This window comes from Blennius ocellaris (assembly GCF_963422515.1).
Source record: "Blennius ocellaris genome assembly, chromosome: 14".
NCBI lineage: Eukaryota > Metazoa > Chordata > Actinopteri > Blenniiformes > Blenniidae > Blennius > Blennius ocellaris.
In genome coordinates this window covers 20,151,732-20,176,002 of record NC_137663.1, presented here as the reverse complement: position 1 = coordinate 20,176,002, position 24,271 = coordinate 20,151,732, and the positions used below count along the sequence as shown (strand labels likewise).

General features: G+C 43.1%; 1 protein-coding gene across 1 annotated transcript; it reads left to right on the top strand.

The window, feature by feature from the left end:
• The first annotated feature begins 857 nt into the window (after nucleotides 1-857).
• Nucleotides 858-16,122, top strand: msna (moesin a). The gene is made up of 13 exons (XM_080509347.1): nucleotides 858-1,111; nucleotides 8,578-8,661; nucleotides 8,777-8,872; nucleotides 8,983-9,257; nucleotides 9,357-9,440; nucleotides 9,834-9,980; nucleotides 10,062-10,158; nucleotides 10,254-10,417; nucleotides 10,601-10,731; nucleotides 10,821-10,981; nucleotides 11,062-11,154; nucleotides 12,807-13,037; nucleotides 13,571-16,122. The coding sequence occupies exons 1-13, from the start codon at nucleotides 1,100-1,102 to the stop codon at nucleotides 13,733-13,735; spliced, it is 1,740 nt and encodes a 579-aa protein (XP_080365473.1). The 5' UTR covers nucleotides 858-1,099; the 3' UTR covers nucleotides 13,736-16,122.
• Nucleotides 16,123-24,271: the final 8,149 nt, after the last annotated feature.

Below are 24,271 nucleotides of genomic sequence, written 5' to 3'. Positions count from 1 at the left end.
TAGCTGTGGCGGCCCTTTTGTAATGGCTCCCTGAGGCTTTCAGAAAACTATTGCCGAATAAACATTTGATCCTGTTTCTATTTTATTTACACACTGTGTAAGTTCTTTTCAAAATTATGTTTATCACTTGCATAAATAAAGGCTTTAAATCAATAGGCACAATAACTAAAATGACAAGTATCCCTAAAAGGGCAAATAGATTAAAAACAAAAAAGATCAAGCTGAACTGCCTTTGAAGGTATAAAATAGTTAAAAATGACTAAAATGTCCTTCCTGTGGCCACGAGGCTGTGTAACTCCTCCCTGTGAATAGTGTTTGCTGTGTTTTACTTAATTTCCTCCTTTCTGCGCTTATCTATGTCACAATAGAACTTGTGTCTTTTAATATCCAACATTCTATTATTTAATGTCTCCTGTCTTGATTGAGATCTGACTTTCTATCTCTTCTGTGTGGAACAATACTGAAAGGAATTCCTTTATGGATCCCTCTGGGATTAATAAACTATTTATATTCTATTCTATTCTATTCCTACTATTCTATTCTATTCTATTCTATGTCAAAATTGTCTGGAAAACGCTGGAAAAGACAATTGAAAGTTCATAAATGTGACGTAATACGTGTGTGCGCGCGCGCGCGTGTGCGTGTGTGTGATCGGGGCGGGAGCTCGAGCGCAGCTGCAGCCATGATGATGCGCTCGTCTGCGGGCGGAGTCTCGTGCTGCTGCTTCAACCCTCTCTCTCTCTCTCTCTCTCGCTCTCTCTCTCTCTCTTTCACCCTGCCTGGCTTGCTGTCCTGTCATCGGCCTGGGTGTGGTTTTGATTTTTTTTTCTTTTTCTTTTTCTTTTTTTCTGTTTCTGTTCCTGCCGTCAGGGGTACCGTTAGCAGGAAATCAAGCCCCAGTCCATTTTTCGACTTTAAGGCGAAACAAAGAGAAAAAGGCGCACGGCCGCGGAAAGCTGCTCGCAGGCGGACACAAGGAGACGGGAAGGCGTTGTTCTGATGGGAAAAAGTTTTCTGCTGGTTCCGCTAACCGCTCGTCTGATTTAAGAACTTTTTTTTTATATATATAAACCAGAACCGGACATTAAAGAAGGGAAAGATGCCGAAAACGGTAAGCGTGAACGCGACTTTGACGCGTATTATCTTATCTTTTTTTTTATTTTTCACATTTATCCAATAAAAAAAAAAAAAAACATTTTCACATCTCGCCTATCTAAACACTGCTGCTTACAAAGTCGCCACATTTTATGCCGTTTAAAAAAAAAATCTGTTCCATCCTTTAAACTCCTGTTACTTTCCGTTAGGAGCGTGCGCGCGCGCGCTCGCGCCTCTCTCTTGTGCGTCTGACCCAAATTTGCGCCTTTCCTTCAAACCATTCAATTTTGGGCCTCCCGGGTTTGAACTTCTCTCCAAACATTGAAAAGACCTACTTTTTTTGTGTGTCTGTTTGTTTTGTTTTTCTCCTTTTCTTTTCTGAAACTCGGGTGTCGAGCGGAAGTGTGGCCTCGCCAGTTGCGGTAGCCACCGAGCTAGCCCTCCATGAAAGGGCCTCCCTTTTTTTCCTCCCAACTGTCACCCAGGACCAGACCAGCTGTCTGCCCAAACCTCGGGCAAATGGAGGCCGACGCGTAAAACGGCGAGAGGAGCGGGGATTTACTGTGCCACACTGCTGAGATAACAAGAGAGGGTGAAATAATTGAGCATGGAAGCAGTGATTTCTCAAATGAAGAAGCCCCCCCCCTTCCTTCCTCCTCCTCCTCCTCCTCCTCAGGGTTGATAGATGGGAGCTGGTACCTTGCAGCTCTGCACAAAGGAGAGAGGAGAGGAGAGCAGACCACACAAAGACCAGTCCTTTATCCAAACAGCCTGAGTAAAAGCACAGCCCAGACATTCTGCTCATGCCTTCAGCGGTGGACAGACTGGAAACTCATTCAAACCCCCATCCTTTTTTTTCTTCTTCTTCCTCGTCTCCTTATTGTAGTGTTGGATGCACTGGTTGCATAGTTGAGGGAAATATTTATTATAGCATGGAAACTCTGGAATCAGTGTGCAGGCATGGCCTTAGAATCGCTTGTACAAAAAAAAAAGAGAAAAAGAACAGGATGCTTTTCTAATAAGGTTTTCCCCAAGTACATTTAAGATTGTCTTTCAAGATTTGGGATATATTATGATTTGTTAACTCAGGAACCCTCGAGGTCGTTTGCATTTGCCCACATGCCTATACTCCACTTTTCATTAAAAATGGCTGGGGCGTTTTTGTGAGGTGCAAACAGAATTACAATACGAATGGCTCCGGGTCTACCTGCTCTCTTCCCGTCGTATTGTTTCAGCTACTACTTCCTCCATATTTTTTCCAGCTGTCAACCCGGGGAAAGGATTGTCACGCATCCTGCCTGGCATTTAAAACGTGGACCTTTAAGAGCCGTCACTAAGCCTTCCCTCTCAAAAGGAATCCCCCCCCCCTTTATTTTACGACCATTTTGAAACTGAAGGATTTAGGTTGTTGTTTTTTGTGAGCCGGTTGTTATGTGACAAAAATGGGCATTTTATTCAGGGGGGAATTTGATTTTGAAATAAAAATTACCAGTCATAATCAAGAAAGCCATTAATTTTTAATGCACCGGTCTTGGCGCCAAATGTCTGCAGACTGCATCCGGGAGCTGCTAACCTCAACATCAGCAGAGCGGTGGCCCCACAGTCTGCTGTCGCCTTCGCAGTCGCGTCCAAAGCAGCTCTTCTCGCAGTCATAACCTGCTCGCGTGTACAGTGGAAAGAGCAGCCGTGTTGTAGAGACTGTCGCCTGGATACAATATAAAAAAGAAAAAAAAGGGGGAAACTCAAGTGAGCGGGTGTCATAGTTAGTGGGAAGTAGCCAGGTGTTCTTAGAATAAACAAATACTTGTCAGATCAGCAACGCCAAAATCTAATGCGTTATCTTTAGACACATTTTGCGAACAGGATTTGAAAGGTTCGTCTTTAAACGTGTGAAAACATCAGGCGATCAGCCAAACTGTACACAGTGAGGCGAGACAAGGCCTGGAGGGGCGGTTCAACCTCCACCCCTTTTGGTTGAGGCAGACTTTAAAAGCAACACTCTGGAGGGTTTTTTTTTTCCTTTTGTTTGACTTGATTCAGCCGGCGAGACGTTCGAAAAGGAAGAAGCCGTTTACACTGATTCAGCAAATGCCGTGAAACTCGCTCCGCGACGGGCGAAAGTTGTTGCTTGCGGATTAGCAGTAAACATCCTGAATGGGCTCGGTGGGTAAAAGACACCGTACGTGTTTGGTGTCCTGGTTTTTTCTAATCCAGGGGAGTTTAAGTTCTATTTGAAAAGGGCTAACGTTTCACCAAAAGCAGTCATTATTGAGAAACTTTGGCCTTTGCCGCACTCCCCCTGGCTGTGCTCGAGTTTCCCAAGGAAGTCATGTTATGACTCAAGGTTTCTGCACTTACATCAGTTCCTTTCTGGTAATTTCCTCGCCCGCAGCCTTATATGGACTTTCACATCACAGTCCGCCTGTTCTCCTCCCTGCTCCTGCCCGGCGTGGTCCTCGCATGCCATGTTCCACTGCAGATTTGCAGTCGGAGCTAAAAGTTTACTCTCTTTGCCTTTGCCTTTTGTTTTCACAACCTGCATTTTATGGCATCTCAAGTGTTTACTCAGCGCGTTTACATCTAATGAGGAATTTTAACCTCTTTATATGACGGAAGTGCCCTGTTTACATAGATTTCCATTTTAAAGTGCGCCATTATTGTGAATCCGTTAACAAAGACTTGTTTAATGTTTAGATTACAGCTCAAATTTGCCACAAAAAAAAAACACATCTTTTTTTTTTTCCCCAGCCAACTAAACCTGTCTCCTTGCAGTTACAGCAGTCTGTTGAAATCCCCGTGTGCGTTAACTCCCAGCACAGCATTTTTTTTTATCCCCAAAAAAGCCATTTAGTATCACATGAAACTGAAGTTATAACTCACCGTTCAGCCCGGCATGTAGAAACCATTACAGATGCAGTTTTTCCCCCTGTGAGGAGGACCAAGCCTTTAACAAGTGTGGCTATGGAGACGTGGTAAATGGAAAGAGCTGGAGGTATGCAAGCAGGGGATTAAATGGGTCTGTGGAGCACATAGCGGAGCAGATTAACAGTCCGAAGAGGTGGAGGTGCTGGATGAACGACTGTAAAAAACCGAAGGTGTTTTAGTACTTTTTCTTTTAGTTTGAAAGCTGTGAGACTATCACATTTCTGAGAGTGAGTACATTGTTTATTACTTTGTTTGGCCATGTGATCTCCATTGCTGCTCTTGTTGAGAGTGTGAGTAAATTATTTTCGTAGTTATTAATAGTTTCAGGTGCTTTAATGGCACAAGATGTGCATTCGTCTTTTAACGCCGTTGACCCTTGTTGGACTCATAGTGTAATCGGTAAGCTCATTTTAAAAGAATAATATTAACGTTGCAGTGAGATTTAGCTTTCGTCAGCGCACAAAACAAACCGGAGAACCAGTGGTTTAAATCACGACAACTCTTCTGTTATTGAAATCAGCAATCCAGTCTGGTGTCGTCTATGCTAAACTTTAACAGGTAATAACTGCATTTAAATAACAGTGACTTCAAGTTAGTGCCTAATCTTTTTTTTTTTTTTATATATCTACATGTTTATATATGTGTACAACGCAAGGTTTAAAACAGGTTTGACACAATAACCTACTCAGGGTACTATAGGTAGTTTATAATCAGGTAATAGGGAGCTTCACTGGCCAATATGTCAATTCTGTATTCATTTAGTGATATGACACATTAAATCTGACATTGTTAGACATTGTCGACAATATTGGATGTGATTCTTGATTTCTTGCACTTCATCAGGTCCCATATTATTTAAAAAAAGAAAAGTAATTTCCTCTTTTATAATAAAGTCAATCTCAATGCATTATGATCACAGTTGCTTAAATATTTTCTTCACATTGACGTGAACTTGATGTCGCAATATCATCGTCAAAGCTTCTGGTCAGTCAAACCTTTTCTTTTTTTTTTATAATTGCCATCAGGTAATGAGATACTTGAAAGAAAAATGACAGATGTCGCATCCAATAGAAGGAGGTGTGGCATCATAACAGCAACTGCTACAAGATGTTTGATTTTGATTTATTTCATTGCGATAACTTAAAAGACTTGACAAACGTATTCTCGTGGGTTTGACTCTTTCTCGGTTTTCACTCTGAGCTGCCGTGTTTCTCAGCCGCATCGCCTCCTAACTGCAGCCTGAGCAGCACAGAGGAAATGATGGAACTGCTGTTGAGACTGCTGTTGTGTGTGGATATCTGTGACCTGTCCGGGGTGTATCCCGCGTTCAAGCTGCATCTGGGACTGGCTTCAGTCCCCCACAGCGGAGAGCTGGTTGACACCAAATAGACGCCGGACAAACGACAAACCGTCACCCAGCCGGTTTTATATGAGATGAAACTCCCTTCTTGTCTTGCTGTCGAGACGCTTGCACGTGATTTTTGACTTCCAGCGAGAACATAACGGGGCTGCTGTGGCCATGCCGATCGCATGACGGCGTGAAAACAGCCACGTTTTCACACTGACTTATCGATATGATCCTGAACGGTCAAATCGCCTGAGCTCACGTGTTCATGTAATTGTTACCCCCCCCTTTACTGGACTCGCTCTTCACGGCGAGGAGTGTAGTCGTGTCTGAATCACGGAGGACGGGTGACAGTCGCTGTTTTCCAGGAGGACCCAGTTGTTCCTCGCGGTTGTTGACCTTGTATTGTAATATAATAGATGGGGTTTCTGACGTAAGATTTATCAGACGATCCGCACAGTCACTTAAAGTGCACATGAAATGCTTCTTCTGAGATTAAACCAAGGTTTATGGAGAAGCGACGGAGATAGCGCTCCATCCCCCTTAGGAACAGCCGTCAGTCGCATATACGTGTGGCCGCAGCCGGTCGACCGCGCGACTCCCCATTGTTTCCAAACTGACTCGGCGTTATCTCCTTTGTTGTGTTGGCTCGGCTTGAAAGGATCTCGGTCATGAATAGCACACCGAGATAACGCCGCTGTGGGGGGGGAAAAAAACGAGGGCGGTGACTCCGACCCGCCGGGATGTCAGAGGCTTCCAGTGACGTTTTATCTCCATGTCAAGTGGTTTCTGTAACATGTCCGAGACTCGGTGTTTCAGATAAAGTGTGCCGGAGCGTCCTATCACCGTGTTGTTCTCCCCCGTGGCGCTGCCTGCGTGCGTGGCGTCGGTTTCGTTTGTCTCAATAGTTCGTTGTCGCTTTTCTCCTGTGCTCGGCGTCCTTCCCATTAATGCAACGTCACAACAATGCCCACAATTAATGCAACAATGATAATAAAGTGGAGATTTTCACGTTAATTTGATCACAAGTAAACGTGGCTGTTCAAACTTATCTTCACCGATGCATTTTTGGCTTTGTAACTCAGTCGACCGTCATACGTTAGTGGATGCAGTTAATGAAATTAACATTTAGTGGCAGGAATGCAAAAAACCAATGTGCATGTAAACCACAGCCACGGGAAAATGACGGGAACAAAAAGGCTTTGGTTGACAATGAGGAAAGCACAGCTTGTTTCATTCAGCTGCCTCCTTCAGATAAAAACTGTTGGAAGAGTTATGCAAGGAATAAATAAGTAGGCAACAGTTTAAGCATTTTGATGCCAGTGATATTCAGATTGTGTGAAGATCTCTCTCACAGATCGCCTTTGTTTTAATCTGGTTTTCTACTTGATTGAATGGATTCGTCGGGGATGTTGTACGACAATAGACGCAAATCGGTGAATTCGTTTCTAACATTTCAAGCATATATCATCAATCATTGCTTGAATTGTCTTGGTATTGGGTTCCGTCTGCCTCAATATTACTGCAATAACATTAACACAACCGTAATGTTAAACATCTGAAAATGAGCATATTGACACTGGTAGCGCCAATTACAGGCTCAATAGCCTCTCTCCATCTGCTCAGTACGGTTAGTAGCACACATCAGTAGAAGTGAGGACAGAGCACATGGAAAAATATATATATTAAAAAAAAAAAAACTCATTTGAGGCAGCCAGTGACGTGCAGGATCCTCCAAGAAAAACCTCACTTGACGTGGGTCCTCCAACAGGCCAATAATTATCAAATACAGCAGCGTCACACGATTGCTTCATCTCCTCATGTAAAGTCTGCTCTGCGTTAGCAAAACGTTATATTTCTGGAGTATTGTTGTAATGGAAAGACAGTTCATGCGGGTCTGAGGCGGGTGTTTTTCGAGCGTGTGCTAATAATAGTGTGTTAAGTGTTGTTGAATTCTGGCCATGCGGGGACACACCCTAACCAGGCAGAACTTTTAAAGCGAAGTTCCTTTTTTTTTTTTTTTTCATGTGAGATTAACTGCTCTGACTCAGGAAACGAAACTGCTCACACGCACACACACACACACACACACACACACACACCAGTGAACTGAAGTTAAATCGTGCTCATCAAAGTTCATAACGGTCAGTTTAAAGACCGCCGGGTCCAAGATAGCAGGGTTGAGGTTTTACCGTAGGACCAGACAAGGAGGTTTCACTCTTACTCTTGACTGCTGGGGATGACAGGAAGTGACAGAGGGGCAAGTGTCCCTGAGCAGCAAATGGGGTCCTGCTGACATGGATGGGAAAGAACGCAACTCTAATCAGCCCCGCAACTGGGAAATAATGCATACCATTGTTGTTCAGGGTAGGCGTGGGCCTCTGCCTGCACAGTTATTTCCCCCCCCCCCCACACACACACACACATGCATGCTGCTGTTTTCCCTCTAAAAGGACAGAGAAAATGAGATTCCTGCTCGCTCACTTCATGGCGTAGCATTTTGTCCCTTGGCAAACTGTGAAGCGGACCTGAAGGTTAAATAAATGTACCTAACTTTTGACACACGACTCTGCGGAGAACAAACATTTAACTACAAGGACGAGACGGGGGGGGGGGGGGGGGGGGGGGATTCCAAAAGGAAATCGAGCCACTCGAGATTTCACTTGGTTCTTATTCGTTTGCGCTCCGACAGATAGTTCAGCGGGCTGACGCGCTGCTTAAATACATTACAGGATGTAGATGACTCTCATGAGAACGCGGCGTTCGCCTCTCGTGGAGTAGCCGCCAGAGGATGTGGTTACTTCCTGTAGATAAGTTCTGTACCGAGGCGCAGCGATGGCCTCGTCTATAGGCCGCATTGTGAGGCCGTGAGATGAGGTCTTTCATGAGCTCTGCTCATGTGAACATATGGCAAATAACATGGTGATGTGATAGTTGTTTGACTTGTTTGTTGAGGGGAGTTACTCTACAACAGGGCTCTTTGAGGGCTGTGGACACACAGTGGAAAGTCAAAAGGCCCGATATAGATTATACGTCTTAATATATGTATTAATCAGCTGATGTACCAAGCATTTTTATATGTTTCATTTATTTAGTGTGAAATATATGTCCTTCAAATTCTGTGTTTTCCCCAAGAAATATAATGTAATTTAAGATCTACAAACACTGTTATCATCGATTGAATTAAAAAAATTTTTGTCCTCCGTCTCCAGATTAGTGTACGGGTCACCACAATGGACGCTGAACTGGAGTTTGCCATTCAGCCCAATACAACAGGAAAGCAGCTCTTCGATCAGGTAGGAGAAACGTCTGCTTCTGACAAAATATGATTGTTTTTTTAAACACATCTATGTGCCGAATGAACACATTGATAGAGCAAACACATGATGCACTTTCTTCATGTTTTCGAAGGTGGTGAAGACCATCGGGCTGAGAGAGGTGTGGTACTTTGGACTCCAGTACCAGGACACAAAGGGCTTCTCCACTTGGCTGAAGCTCAATAAGAAGGTGAGCTCACAGGAGTCTGCCTCTCTTTGACCTTTCTTTGTCTAGACTGACCGACGTCGTTTTACACATCACTAACCTTTGCCCTCGCCCTGTGTCACCGGTATATTTAGGTGACAGCCCAGGATGTGAGGAAGGAAAGCCCGCTGCTGTTCAAGTTCCGTGCCAAGTTTTACCCCGAGGATGTTTCGGAGGAGTTAATCCAGGATGCCACGCAGCGCCTGTTCTTCCTGCAGGTGAAAGAGGGAATCTTAAACGACGACATCTACTGCCCTCCGGAGACCGCCGTCCTCCTGGCTTCCTACGCCGTGCAGGCCAAGTACGCCGACTACAACAAGGAAGTGCACACGCCGGGCTACCTGAACAGTGAGCACCTGCTCCCCCAGAGGTAACGCCGCCTTAACGGCGCCTCGACGGCTCCGGCAGCTCGTGGCGCTTTTGGCCCGAGGGGAGTCTCGCTCACCTCCGACGCGCTCGTGTTTTGCAGAGTTCTGGATCAGCACAAACTCAACAAGGAGCAGTGGGAGGAGAGGATTCAAGTGTGGCATGAGGAACACAAGGGTATGATGAGGTAAGCACTTCCGTGAACCTGCAAAAAAAAAAAAAACAGACAGTTTGAAGAGAGAGAGCTTGACTTCATGCTTTCTCAAACGCTTCCCCAAAATACTCGGGGAATCGTATGTATTTGCACTGTTGTTTCACGCAATTCCAGTGGGAATTTGGGAATATATTGTAGCAAAAATGAACAGTCAGTGGATTCCTGAACCAAAAACATTAAGAACAAATTAAATAAAAGCCATAACCTTCATGCATCCTTCATTTCTAAAGAGGTCTAGCTTGGCTGTGAGTTAATGTTGTTCTGTGGCGCTCAGTGTAAAGATGATGCTGCTCTATAAACCAGCAGAGACTAATTTCGCTCCACGGTAAGTCACTCTGAGGTTTTAATTAACTGGTCGGTCCACAGAGAAGAGTCGATGATGGAGTATCTGAAAATCGCTCAAGACCTGGAGATGTACGGCGTCAACTACTTCAACATCAAGAATAAGAAAGGGACGGAGCTGTTCCTGGGAGTCGACGCTTTGGGACTGAACATCTACGAACAGAACGACAAGTGAGCGACTCCACAGACGTGTGTTTCAGTCCGGCGTTTGGTTTGCGGCAGCTAAAGTTTCTCCGCTCCTCCCGTCCACAGGATGACGCCCAAAATTGGATTTCCTTGGAGCGAGATACGAAATATTTCCTTCAACGACAAGAAGTTCGTCATCAAGCCAATTGACAAGAAGGCACCAGTATGTGAACTCCTGACAACAGGTTGTTAAGTGTTTTGTTTTTTTATGTGTAATACCACTGACAAAAATGGGTTTTGGGTTGGTTTGTTTTGCAGGACTTTGTATTCTATGCTCCGAGGCTGCGCATCAACAAGCGCATCCTGGCTCTGTGCATGGGAAACCACGAGCTGTACATGCGCCGCCGCAAACCTGACACCATTGAAGTCCAGCAGATGAAGGCTCAGGCCCGAGAGGAGAAGAATCACAAAAAGATGGAGCGGTGAGACGCACACGTAGACTTGTGGATTTTGTGTGGTTCAGGGCAACAGTTGTTGTATTTTTTGTATGTATTTATTTATTTATTCAGTCCCATGAGTAAAACTTCAGGATCATCTTCTGTATAATAATAACAACAACGGACTCATAATAATCAAATAATAACAAACTGCTTCCCCTCGATCAGAGCCCTGCTGGAGAATGAAAAGAGGAAAAGAGAAGCTGCGGAGAAGGAGAAGGAGAAGATCGAGAGGGAAAAGGAGGAATTAATGGACCGGTTAAAGCAGATCGAGGAGCAGACGAGAAAAGCTCAACAAGGTGGGGAACCCGCCATGACCTCGAGGGGACACCTGTCGCCTCGCTGCGACCAACTCTTGACGACGTCTCGCCGCTGTGCTGGTTTACAGAGCTGGAGGAGCAAACGCACAAAGCCCTGGAGTTGGAGCAGGAGAGGAAGCGCGCTCAGGTGGAGGCCGAGCGTCTGGAGAGCGACCTGAGGAGCGCCGAGGACTCCAAGATGGCGCTGCTGCAGCAGTCGGAGAACCAGATGAAGAACCAAGAGCACCTGGTCAGTGAGCGCCAGGCACTTCATCTGGATTATACGCGGACACGGGCGTCAAATTTAAATAAGTGAAATGATCCTTTCAGGCTACGGAGTTGGCTGAGCTCACCTCGAAGATTTCCCTGCTGGAGGACGCCAAGAAGAAGAAGGAAGACGAGGCGGTGGAGTGGCAACAGAAGGTGCATTCGTCTTTTACAGTTGATGTGTCTTATTCTGTGATAAAAGAGGAGCGTTTGCTTAAAAAAAACAACAAAGAAAAGTGGGAAGTTCCATGTACACAGCAACATTTCTTTTCCTTCCTCATCCTTCTTTCATTTGGTCAAAAGGAAACTTGCTGTTTTACAGCCTCCATGTGGCGAGAAGTGACGCAGCCATCAGGTTACTCTCACATCAAATCTCCGCTAAATCAGTTATTGGTGTTTTTACACCAAATATTTGTACCTGCAATTATTTAGTTTCAGCTCTGAGGATTTGTATTTCTTTGAGGAAGCGCAATTTTATTCTTTTTTTTGTTTGTTTGTTTGTTTGTTTAATTAGATTCTTTTGGTGGGTGGACAATATATAGTTCAACCGTTGTCAAAGAAAACAGATCAGCAAATACTGTCCCTAATCTAAACCTAGTTGTTGCTCTCACTGTGTCTCCCCAGTTAAAGGACCAGGGTTTACTTCTTTTTCAGTAAGATGTGTGGCTCCTCTGGTCGCTTTCGCTTCATCCCACAACCTGCAGATTCTTGTTGGTTTTTTCGGGTGATACTTGAGTGAACGAGCGAATGTGTTCCTCTTGAGGAACTGGTGGTCTCTGCAGGGTGGAGCCCGCCCCTCCCCCGATCTCAGCTGGGGTTACAAAACCAGTTCCCCTTCCAACTCTTCGGCCCTCAACTTTCAGATCCAGAAGCTCCAGAAGAGGACTGAACCTGAATTGGCTCTATTAAACATTGATCTATCGTCTATTGTTGGGACTGCGGGGCACTTGAGCCAATCCCAGGCCACTATGAGCAAAGGGACCCTGGCCCTTGTCGCGACTACTCTTAAACTTAAAAAAAGGAGTTAAGACTACCTGCAAGACGCCAGCAGCTCGACCGACGTGCAGAACAAATGTAAACTGGGCATGGCTGATAAAAGTTCTCCACTCAACTGCTGTCGCTTCCGTCGCCTCTGCCTGGTGACGCCGTGAGGACAGGCATTCCTCTTATTGTGTGGATCTGAGGGGAGAGGGGGTTGGAATCCCCCCCTTTGCCTGCCACATGTCTTTTTTTGGTTAAAGTGTGTGTGTGTGTGTGTGTGTGTGTGTGTGTGTGTGTGTGTGTGTGTGTGTGTGTGTGTGTGTGTGTGTGTGTGTGTGTGTGTGTGTGTGTGTGTGTGTGTGTGTGTGTGTGTGTGTGTGTGTGTGTGTGTCAGGCCAGCCCCCAGTGTGACTCATGCTGTTTGTGGCGGCGACTCCAGTCTGTGTGCAGAGGAAATCCTGTTTAACTCTTTGGAGCCATTATGATGCTAACTGGTGCTTTCCATGTTGTGCTTTTCTTTTTTTCTTTCTTTTTTTGGCAAACACTCAGGCGACATTCCAGCCTCACTCGTAACTGGATTTTTTTTTTTTTTTTTTCTAATTCCAGAAGCGTTCATAGAAGTATAATTCAAATGTTTCTCCGATTTCCTCGCTGTGTTTCCTTTGATAAGTGGGTGAGAGGTATAAGTGAGGAAATGAAGCAGGGAAAACAAGTCTTTTTTTTAAAGAGGAGCATTCACACTATGAAGCTTTAAGCCCAAATCAGCCACGCAAATGCCGATGGCGTTGACTTAACGCGCGGTCGTTCCCCCCCCCCCCCCCTTGCAGGCCACCACGGTGCAGGAGGACCTGGAGAAGACCAAAGAGGAGCTGAAAAACAAAGTGATGGCGGCTCACATCCAGGAGCCCCTCAACGCCGAGAACGAGCACGACGAGAACGACGAGAGCAGCGCCGAGGCGAGCGCCGAGTTCACCGCCGCCGCCACGTACAAGGACCGCAGCGAAGAGGAGAGGATGACCGAGGCCGAGAAGAACGAACGCTTGCAGAAACATCTACTTGTAAGTGTCGGCGATCCCGGCGAGAATTTTTTTTTTTTACCAGCGATACGTTGACGTTATTCAGAGTCTATTCACTCTCTTTATTATTCACCGTCAAGCGTCATCTCACAATTCCTCAGGTGGTGACTTACTATCACGATTAGTATGTGGTGTTACGTAACGATATCTTAAAAATTGCTAACATAATACGATGTTTTTTGGGTTTTTTTTAAACTGCAATGAAATTGATAGCTGAAGCTGACGACTCCATTCGTTTCAGTTCTGTTCAACCTTAATTGATCTGGAATGGGCAATTCACAAGTACAAGTCCTCTTATATGCAATCTGCACAAACATGCATGTAGTTAAAATGCCAAGAAGCATTAAGACAATAATTAGAGCGCTGTAAGGCAGTGTATAATCCGATAATAACAAGTTATTTTGCACTAAAAATGAGCTTGCAAATGATCTGTAACACTCTACAAGCTAAAGTTGGTGAACGAGAGTTCGTGTGGTTTGAACCGTGCGGCGATCATCTCCCCCCCCCCCCCCCAGGCTTTAAGCTCGGAGCTGGCCAACGCCCGGGACGAGACCAAGAAGACGGTGAACGACGTCATCCACGCAGAGAATATTCGCCAGGGACGAGACAAGTACAAGACCCTGAGACAGATCCGGTCAGGAAACACCAAACAGCGCATCGATGAGTTTGAATGCATGTGACCCGTGCATTCGGCAATGCAAAAAAGAAAAAAAGAAAAAGAAAAAAAAAAAACAGGCCCACCACGCGGGGCCTCTCTGCCTGGACTGCAGTCCTGCCTCACTCCAGCCGTTTCTCTCTGTATCCAAATAAATCAGGTCCACGACCATGACGCGTCTGCACAGGCACAGCACAATGTACAAATATGGATCTGGAAAATTCCATTTGTTATCATTCCTAACTTTTGAATTTAGGCAAGTCACTGGTTGAAAAAGGGACATACTGTATTTTATTAGTGCATTCCTCACAAGGGGGTGGGGGTGGGGGGGGTTTTATGTAGCATTTTAGCGATGGGCTCACGCCTCGTGTCCGGACAATGCGCAAGCAATTTTCAGCTCGTTCTATTTAACACAATTGTGCCACGATTTCGGAGTAAAAGGCTCAGAGCCCAGTTAAAATACAACTCAAAACATATCTCTGCTGTACACACGGTCGTCTATTCTTCCCATGATGCATTTCTGTAGTTTTAAACCCGACCGCACTGCAATCTACACAAGAAAATACATTCAAGGTTGACTGACGTGTGTGTGAAGGGCTCATAGAACAGTATTATTATTATTATTATTATTGTTATTGTTACGATTTGAAATTTTACTATTTTCTGTTACAAATCATCCAGTATTTACACCCCCACACACAATGTGATATTAAAAACCTTTTGTCTTTAGATTATTTTTTTTTTTTGGGGGGGGGGCTCTGGTTCTGCATTTTTCTTTCAGTCAGATTAAAACTAAAAATCCTTGACGTCAAATCTGCTGCTGCAGCGCAAATGAATATATTTGTTGAACGTTCTGCACTATAGACAATTAAAAAGTCCACATTGAAAGTAAAACAACAAACATCAAGGTTTGTTTTGGGCTATTTTCAATGTGGCTTGGTCCTCCTCTGGGGGGCGCCAGAGAGCTTCAGCAAAATCAGCATGCTTTTTTTTTCTTCCTTTTTTTAATGATTGAGAATAAGTTATGGAAAAAGAAAACATAATCAAGGAATAAAACTCTTAATTATTTAATAAGAGTATTGATTGGGTATTTTTATTTCATAAAAAAAAAAGTATTTGTGGAAAAGTGACTTTTAATTGCTTCTGGATCCCAACACTGAGGTGCAGAGATGTCTTCCTGCCACACTTTAGGGAATTCCTCGGTTTAACAATCTAAAAAAAGAAATGTCTTTTCTTGGGAAGAAGATCGCTTTCAATCACATAACATCCGCTGTGTGCAAAGGGACAGTTTTTTCTTTAACATAAATTATAAACACTGAAGACGGTTAAAATTCCAAAACTGTTCAAGATGTTTGTTTTTGAAAACTGCCGGTGCAGAAAAAGGAATTACATTGTGGGGTTTGTTTGTTTTTTTTGGCGATTACAATAAAGTCATCTGTAAAGATGAAAATAGTTTAATTAATAATTGTTTTTTGTTGTTGTTTTTAGTTCCCCTTTAAACAGTAAAGTGCATAAAATGAGCTGATTTCATTAAACATGCTCTCGGAAAACAATCTAAATTTGCAATACGTGCATTTTTCATATACTGCATTTATTTAATTACATTTAGTGCGTTTTGTAATTCGGATTTTTCAGATGTGAAGCCATGTGAGGTTTGACAACAAACACATTTGGGGATATTTTTGTAAAATCAAAGTTCGTTGGGTTTTTGTTTTTTTTTCTTTCTGTTAACGAGAAACAACATTTTGAAGATGATGCTTGGATCTAATTGAATAATTCACTATTGTGAGCTGATGAAACGAGCATCTCTGTCATAGGACCAGTAGGAAAGTCACGTGTGGCTGGTCGTCATTTACATGTTATGATAAAAGAAAGATGTAAACCAGAAAACAAAACAAAAAAAGAAAGAAAGAAAAGTGCTTCCTTGTGCCATCGTTCCGTTTTATCGTATCAGTGAGACTTACAGAGGATTTTGCTTGTTCATAGACGTTGTTTCTAGAAATGTGTGTAAATTAGGGTTTGAAAGATTTATTTACACTATTTTACAAGTTGAAATTGTATTTTAGTGATAAGTATTTTTTTGAATGAACATTTGTACTGCGATGCATTTTCATATACAGTATTTGCCCCCTGCTGTGTATACTTCCTTTCCATGACTCGGAGCGGGACATTGACAATGCTGCACAGTGTGGGTTTTTTTTTTTTTTTTTTTTCCTGTAGCATCATGTTTCTCAGCCTAATTTCCAATTGAAGATATTGTGTGTGGCGAATTTATGAAAAACATTCAGCTGAGTGGATCATAATTGATGCTGTAAAAAAAACAATGACAAACAGTGCCTTTTCCCCGTTTATTCATCAGATCTTGCTGCTTACAGTCTTCCTTTTACCAATAAACAAAAAGTTAGATTCAAACGCTTCTCTCTTTTTTCTCTCTTTCTTTCACAGCAGTTCCTGTAAAAGGTTCATTTCTCAAAAGCGGCCACCAGATGGCGCACTGCAGGCTGATCGTTCACTTCATTCTCAGATTACTGAGGATTTGTACTAAAACTGCTGTTTCACTGTTAGATTGAACTTAAAACGCGGAACAGTTTATACATTTGACAATAATAATTGTACAAATTACAAACACTATTAGTTACTTTTGAGACAAAGCACATTTTATGAGATGTTAAAAAAGAAAGACTGGTTACTTTCTTGTAAGCAAATGTAGGTGGAAAATATGAATTATAATTTTATGACAACAAAAAAGTACATCTGAAGGTTGAATATAATAATGAATTGTGAACATGCACTTAATTACAACTATGCATTTTTAATTTGACATATCTCTAGATGTTAATTCCAGGTGAGTATGTACTTATACGTTTGACTTTGGTATTCATTGTGCTTTTTAAAACAGCACAGAATCTCATTCATAGATAGACGTTCTCATATAGAGGACACACAAAACCAGCCACCCTGCACTAAAATTCTATTTTTCAGCATACAGTATGTGCGGGGAAAAACTCCCACACCTGCTGTGCTATTGCTTCAGAGAGCGACTCAAATGTCACACAGTCACATTCACTTTTGAAATTCCTGCGGGAGCGTCGAGGTTTCAAGAGTCTTACTTAAATATCCAGCGACCCCCGGTGACTGACAGGAGGGGAAACAATAAACTTTGATTTGCAGTTTAAGCCCCTGAATGTGGGTGCAGAGTGTCGACTTCGCCTCCATCTCCAGTTGAACAGGGAGAGAGAGAGGGAGAGAAAACACATTTCCTGAGCAACAAGCCTTCTCTCTGAGACACACGGACAACATTTCCTTTCGTATAGGAGGGGGAATGTACATTTACCAGATAAACTGAAGGCTGTTCAGACCTGATCTATAAGGGAGATGTTTATCGTCTCCGACTTCCCCTTGCACTTGTGGCGTCGGTGGCCTGAGAGGAGTGTTGAAATGGTTCACACTTCAAACTGCCCATGAGAGATAAGCCGCAATGAGTCTTCCTGTATGAACACAGCTCACGGAAGACGCTCGGCGTTTCACACAGAATGAGTCAGGATTACTGTCGGCTCGTCTGGAGGAAACTCTGAGCGCCACACCACGCTCCCGGAGTCTCTGTAAAGTCCATCCATCCATTCACTTCAGGGGTGGGGGGGGACAGACAGACTCATATTCACACCTCAGAGTCAGTAATTAACCTCAAAAACACTTTTTTTCCTTTTTTTGGCCTGCAAGCGGAGAGAAGAGTATCTCGAGAAATAACCCTCATAAGAGTTTTCTTGCTTGTTCAGACGCATTGTGTGCAGATTATTTGAAGGTTTCAGAGTTGAGGAACATCCAGTTTAATGACGAAGTGTGACAAAGATCTGGACTAAATGATCACTGTGATCGAACATCATGGCAGCTGGATAAAGAAGGAAGAGGAGGAATGAATAAAGAAAGGAGGCTTCCCCACTGAAAAGCAGCCGTTCGCTTTGAAAATCAGCAACAGAATGGCCATCGGCCCCGATGGAAAAGTATGTGCACACAAAGTAGGGCGGTAAAACACGATGGCAAACCGATTACACTGCGACAAACGACTACGACTGGCAGGTTGTTTCCTTCAGGTATCCGTGCTTTACTTTTCTGTTGATCTAACAACTTTTACTCACCTATAATCATAGTCCAGGGATGTTGAGAGGTTAAGGGTGAGTTTATAACCGGAATTCCCTGCTTACATGGAGTTTTCATGTTCTTTCTCTGCATTGTGTCTCTCTGGGTTTATATTGATGGACCCATAGGTTACCATTATATTGGGCGATTACATGAATCACAAAACTTGTAAGGCATCAAAAGTGATTTTGTGCTGAATGCACAATCGAAATGCAAGCGAAAGACAGAAATACTAACCCCTCTGCATGTGACGCCTGCGGTCAGTGTCACAAGGAGCGAGCGTCCATATGGCTGAAGCGATGGAGCCTCAACACATTTCTAACACATGACCCTTTGTTGGAGGACCATCAGAAACGGCCCTGAACAGAAGTTTCAGGCTACTCATTGTTTGTACCCTTTCTTTCATTGCACATTTCAATTGGTACTTCTTTTTTTTTTTTTTTTTTACAAGGATCAGTATTTCTGCTCGAGTGATGCATGTGAGCACTTTTTGCCCCATTTGACCCGCAGTGGGTCGTCCCAGGGCATGGAGCAAGTTCACATCAGGCCTTATCAGGCCTTTTTTTTTTTTTTTTACCCTCAAGTTGTTTGAGCTCAGCACAACCAGGCTATTCTTGTTCTCCCACCCTGTCATTCTGCATTTGCAGCTACATTAACCCAAGCAGGCATCCCCCGAGAAAACAACAGTGTCCTCTGTTTTGGCACTCTGGACGGTTTGTATTACTGTGGATTCAGTGTTTAGTCACTTGGTCTCTTACATGCAGTACAGTTGTGGCAGTGGAGGGAAGTCTGGTGGGTGATTCACAGAGCGTTGGTCCAGAGTAGCATGAGGAAGTTACACAGCGATGTGCAGCACACTGACAGTTGCAAAAAAAAAAAAAGAAAGAAAATGGGGGGGGGGGGGGGGGGGGGGGGGGGAATGTGCAACATTTCTTTGCGTGGCTCTATCTTTGCTCAGGATAGATCATCAATACTGGATTATAATCAGGGTTAAAATCATGACCAGTGGAGGCTGGAAAACAGGGTTGAGTGGAGCTGAAGAGGTCAGAGGTTGCCGTCTGGATGGGTCATCAGTCCAAGGAAGGACTGACGGAGACACAACGATCAAACAAACAAACACAATCTAAAGTACCTCCAAAAGCATACACGATTGTTTTATTTATTTTGGGACACACCAACACCAAATGGAGCACATACTGAGCTACATTGAGGGTAAAAGCAACAACATCATTCCAGACGGCAGAAATCCCTTGATTTTTTTTCTCAACTCTTACCAAAACTTTCCCCTCAAACGGTGGTGACAAGCAATGAAGACGAGTGAAACTGTTAAACATGTCTCTGCAAGCCATCCCCCCCCCCCCCCAAAAAAAAACAACTAAAACTGCGAGCCACGAAAAGCTTCAACGGCATTTCACAACCATGACATGTTGACACTTTATTTCCACATATTTCCTGAGCGCTAGCTTTCGCAGTTATCTTCCTTGTTTTGACTTCCTCTTTGCTGCGCCGAAGCCCGGTGGTCAAACGGACCGTCTTGCTGACAGTGTCATCACTGTGAACTCCTGCCAGAAGAAAGTGGAGCTGCTCCGCGACTCATCCGCTCTCGTGCCGCTGGCAGGTATCAGTTTAGAATTTTCTTTCAAAACGCATCTCTTTGATGATCTACATTTGCAGTGGTATCTTGTGTATCAGTTCCACAGATGCAGCTTGGCTGGATGAGCGATCAGGCCCCCCACTTAGTGTATTTGACAAGCTGAGTCGGACACTATCAGTATCAGTGAGTGTCAGTTTGTCAAATACCCCAAGTGAGGTGTCACTTGTCTACAGACTGAGGTCGAACACCCCGCAGAGCGCCCAGCAAACAGCACAGGTTGGTGTTTCGGAGACGCAAAGCAGAAACCAGAAAGGTAATACGCCTGCGAGCACTTTCCTCCTGCAGCCTTTAAGGACAATGACGAGGAAAGAAGTTCATGTGCCGATGGCGAGGGCGGGGAAAAAAGTGCATAGTTATCACACGCGATGCACCGATAAGATGTCCTGTGGAAGTTATTGCATTTTTATAAAGTTTTCGTCGAAGTGTTTCCATCAAAGTGTCGCGTTTGAATAGTTTCAGATGTAGCCAACAATCTGTGTGCAGCTTCTCAATTCAAGTCCAATAAAATGTCCTTTGAATATTTGTGTCGTAGAAATCGTCTGAATAAAGTCATGAAATCACCATTATGAGTGTTGCATTGACCGTGTGGGACCGGTGAAAGTGCCACCCGAGGTCCAACAAACTGAGTTTTCTGAAAAGAGGCACTTATCGGACGGCCCGTGTTTCCTGTTCCTGGGGCAGCTCGCCGCATCGCCGCGACCGGCTGACCAGAGGATTCATCTCAGCCTGTGGATGGAATAAAAGTGTCTGAGTGAATTCGACTTGGGGATATCGCAGCTCTGGTGAGAGAGGTGGACACCGAGGCCGGAACAATAGTGATGGAGCGATGAAGGAAAACTGTTTTATTGGAAGGAATTATGTTGTTGGTTTTATTTTAGAACAAAAAAATCATTCATGAAGAAATTTGGCTGCCTTAGAAACGAAAAGGCATTTTTCCAAAATGGCCCAGAGAGAAACACTGTGACAGATAGGATTTCAAATGGGTTTCTTTTTTTTTAAGAACATTTTGAATGAAAGTCATTCAATTGTTGCATTTAGAAGTGAACTTTTTTTTTTTAAAGAAAGCATGAGTAAGTGTGGATTTTTTTTTTATCTTAAGAATGGGTTTGCACTTATTCATACTATTAAAAAGAAAAACATGTGAGGGGGTTGTTACTTCTAGGTTGTTATGCAAATGTTTTCCTGATCCGGTCAACTCAAGATGAAACTGGAACGAAGGTGACCTGATGAAATGGTGTTTTGATATTACGACTATTACTACTACTAACAATAAAAATAATAATACACCAAATGAACCCCTCACATGTTTGGGTATCCTATTCATTTAAGGGAGAGCATGCACAGTGGCCCATGCTGTTATTCACAGTACAAAATAAAGTACCATGCTGAGAAAGTCACATGAACTCTGCAGAAAGAAAAGTTGCTTGTGTGCATGTTGTGGTTGTTACGCGCATGCTCGAATTTGACCAGTGGTATGCCAAAAATGCACAGTTTTGTTTTAATGTGCACACGTGGGTTCCCTCGCACAGTACAAATGTCCTTAATTCCACTCAAATAAAACTCTTATTTCACTTTGTCAAGCATCGCAGCCAAAAACTGTCGCGCTCACTGATTTCCAGAACAGTTTTTTTGACGGTTGTCCAAACGTCAGCCTGCTCAGTACACTGAAACCACGTCTTGTTGAGCTTTTCAAGGCCGCTGGGAATGTTCTCAGATGAACATTTGTCTGGAGCACAACTTGAGTGCACGTTTAAAAGCCATCTCAATGTCTTGGTAATATACAAAACAATCATAAAAAGATCAGCTTCCCATTCAATACAGCAACAGTTGTGTGAAGACATCCAGACGACACACAAAGTGATCCCAACCGAGTGCAATGAACACGAAACGCTAAATCTGTAATAGGAATGCCAAATCGGCCATTAAAACAGCGATTTGTGCAACTCTGTGCCCCCCTTTTCCATATATATACGGTGTCAAATTCACCCTCTGTAACACTGCCTGAAAAGTGTCTCTTTCTCCTCTGAGGGACATAAACTCCACGTGACACTCCCCTCAACTTCTGTTTGAATAAAACACCTTAAGTGGAACCGGGGAAACACTGTTTGAATACATATAATACTGGATAGGTTTCAAAAATGCATCTGGTGAGGTGAAAATGACAACTTTATTTCTTGACTTGCATGTCAACTTTGTTCTTATCTGCTGCTGTAATTGTGTTTGTCCAGCAGCCGGTGGTAGAGGGCTTTTCATTGATTTGTTCTGCCCATGGTTTCATTTCTCAACACAATACACTATTAATAGTTTCCCCGCTTTGATTTTTATCAAGACGTTTATTTATTTGATCTTTTTGCATTTCTGCAAATCAAATTAAACGGCTCCATGTTTAAGTAATATCACACTGAGCTTCCTGCCTTGGCTGGGACGAGGTAAAACCGAGGTGTCAAACGTACGGTCTGCAGGCCAAAACCGCCCGCCTGAGGGTCCGGTCTGGCCCGAGCCAGAGTAAAATTACAAATACAACATTAACTTGATTTCTAAAAAGTATGAATAACGGGTTTTTTATTTTTTCAGGTTTTAAAAAGACAAATAGTAACAGAACACTGACAGCCAAGGCGAGACGTCACAAAAGTCAACGATAAACTGGAAGACAATATTTTTTTAATCAGTGGACGTCAGTAAAAGCACCATGATGTGGACACTTGGGCTGTTATATCTTGTTGAGGTTTTTGAAAAGATACGTAATCAAATGTAGACGTAATACTCATCAGTGCTGAAACGAAGGAAAGTTATTCAAAGTTGTCTTGAAGTCATTTTATTAGTCCCGCCCACTCAAGATGAATTTGCACTGCATGTGGCCCTTCAAGAGTGTGACACCCGGGTCTGACAACATAAGTACATCTGTGCTAATACCCAGTGCAATAGCAGGAACACCAATCAGGCTTTCATGCAACTGTAATATTCATTAATTAGCAGCATTGAAAATACAGACTGGTTTTCATTTTCAGTCATTCGTTTTGTTTTTTCTTTCCTGCACATCTCAACAAAGCTGCTATCGCTACATCTCGAAAGGGTTTCCTATATTTTACCGATTTGTATGATTTGACTTCTTTTTGCAAAAAATGAAGGACCGAGAAACAGTGGTGAGGTGGGAGTGATCCAGGGCCGACATCTCTCGTCCAATCAGGTTCTCCCCTCACAACCAGCTGTAGTATAAAACCCAAGGATGCAGACTCACAAGTCGTCTTTATTTTTCAGGAATTCAACACACGATTGATCTCCCCTCGGCAGCTCTTTGCTCTTTTTAATTTCTCAATGCTAAATTTTTAATTCACTCAACCCTAATATAAAGTAGTTTGCAGATATTTAAAAGAGATTAATGCGTCTGCAGGTACAGACTGTGCATTTGTTAAAGCATGATGTGCATGTTAATTGCAGCTGCTGCACTGTTCTGGGGTCTGCGGTTTGTTGTCCATCAGCCTGATCAAATATTATTGTATCTTAAGATTTTTTGTTTACGTATAGTCTGAAACTGCCAGCAGTTCTTTTCTTTTATGTCACTACTAGAAGTTTAATTAAAACATTGAAAGAATCACAACAGCGGCAGCACCTCAGGTCACAACTGTTCCTACCTATTTCTGCAAACTTTAATAGCTAATGAAGAAATATTTCGAAGATGCTGTGCACGACGTGAGCATCTTAACAATATTGGGCTTTTTTTTATTTATTCCAGAGATAATAAATACTGTATGCAGGCAAGCATATGACATCAAGAATAGATATAAAGAAATGAAAAGTCAGTTTCTGGTTTTGTCTTCTGTGCAAATGTTTAAGGCCGACTGAGATTATAGTGGAAAGCAGAGATTGTAGTGCAGAGCACATCAAATATGGATTGCATTTCATTTTTGCTCATTCACCATGCATTTTATTACTTAATTAATAATGAGTTTTGTTTTCAAGGCATTCTCACTTGGCAGTATTCCTCAGATGCCTGAACTATTACAAAGCATTGCATAACTAACGCTGGATGAGAAAGGTGCGTGTGAGTCACCACATGCAACTTTGAGGTTTGTGATATCCTTGTATCTGCGTGTAATAACATATTTAATCTTCTTTTTGGCGTCCGTGTGCAATAGGACTTAGACTGAGGAATGTCTGTATTGTGGAGTGTACATTTCCTTCTCTTTATTATCATTCATTCTTCTTTTTTTTACTTTTTGAAATTTGGACCAACTTTTTGCGAAGTTGTTCCTCTTAAAGTGCACAAAAATGTCAATTTACTGTACCTTCTTCGCAAATTCTCCCCTGCAAAGCGATGCATCTTTCAACAGTCATACATCACTTGAGCTTGAATGAAAGCAACAAAAGAGCTCGGATAAACTAACATGCAAACGCAGACGCAAACAGCTCTTAATAAAGAGCAAGCCGATGTTTATTTAGGGAAACACAGTGGAGGCAGGTTGAATCCGATGTGCTCAGAGAGCAGGACAAAGAGAGACAGCAGCTCCGCCACTCTTCTCATCCAAAGCAAGCACGATCAAGCACATGGACTCTTCAGTGATTGTAACTATGTTATCAGTTCCTTAATCACTTAATAATGCATTACTTCCCAAAGCACATTCAGACTTTTTTTTTTATCAGGTTATTTTCAATACTGTTTGTGCCAGAAATTAACAGAAAAATTCTGAGGCGGTGAATCACACTCTTATTGCAGTCAAATAAAGCTTTGCACCAATAAAAAGAAAAAAATGAAATTGTTCCATCCATAAA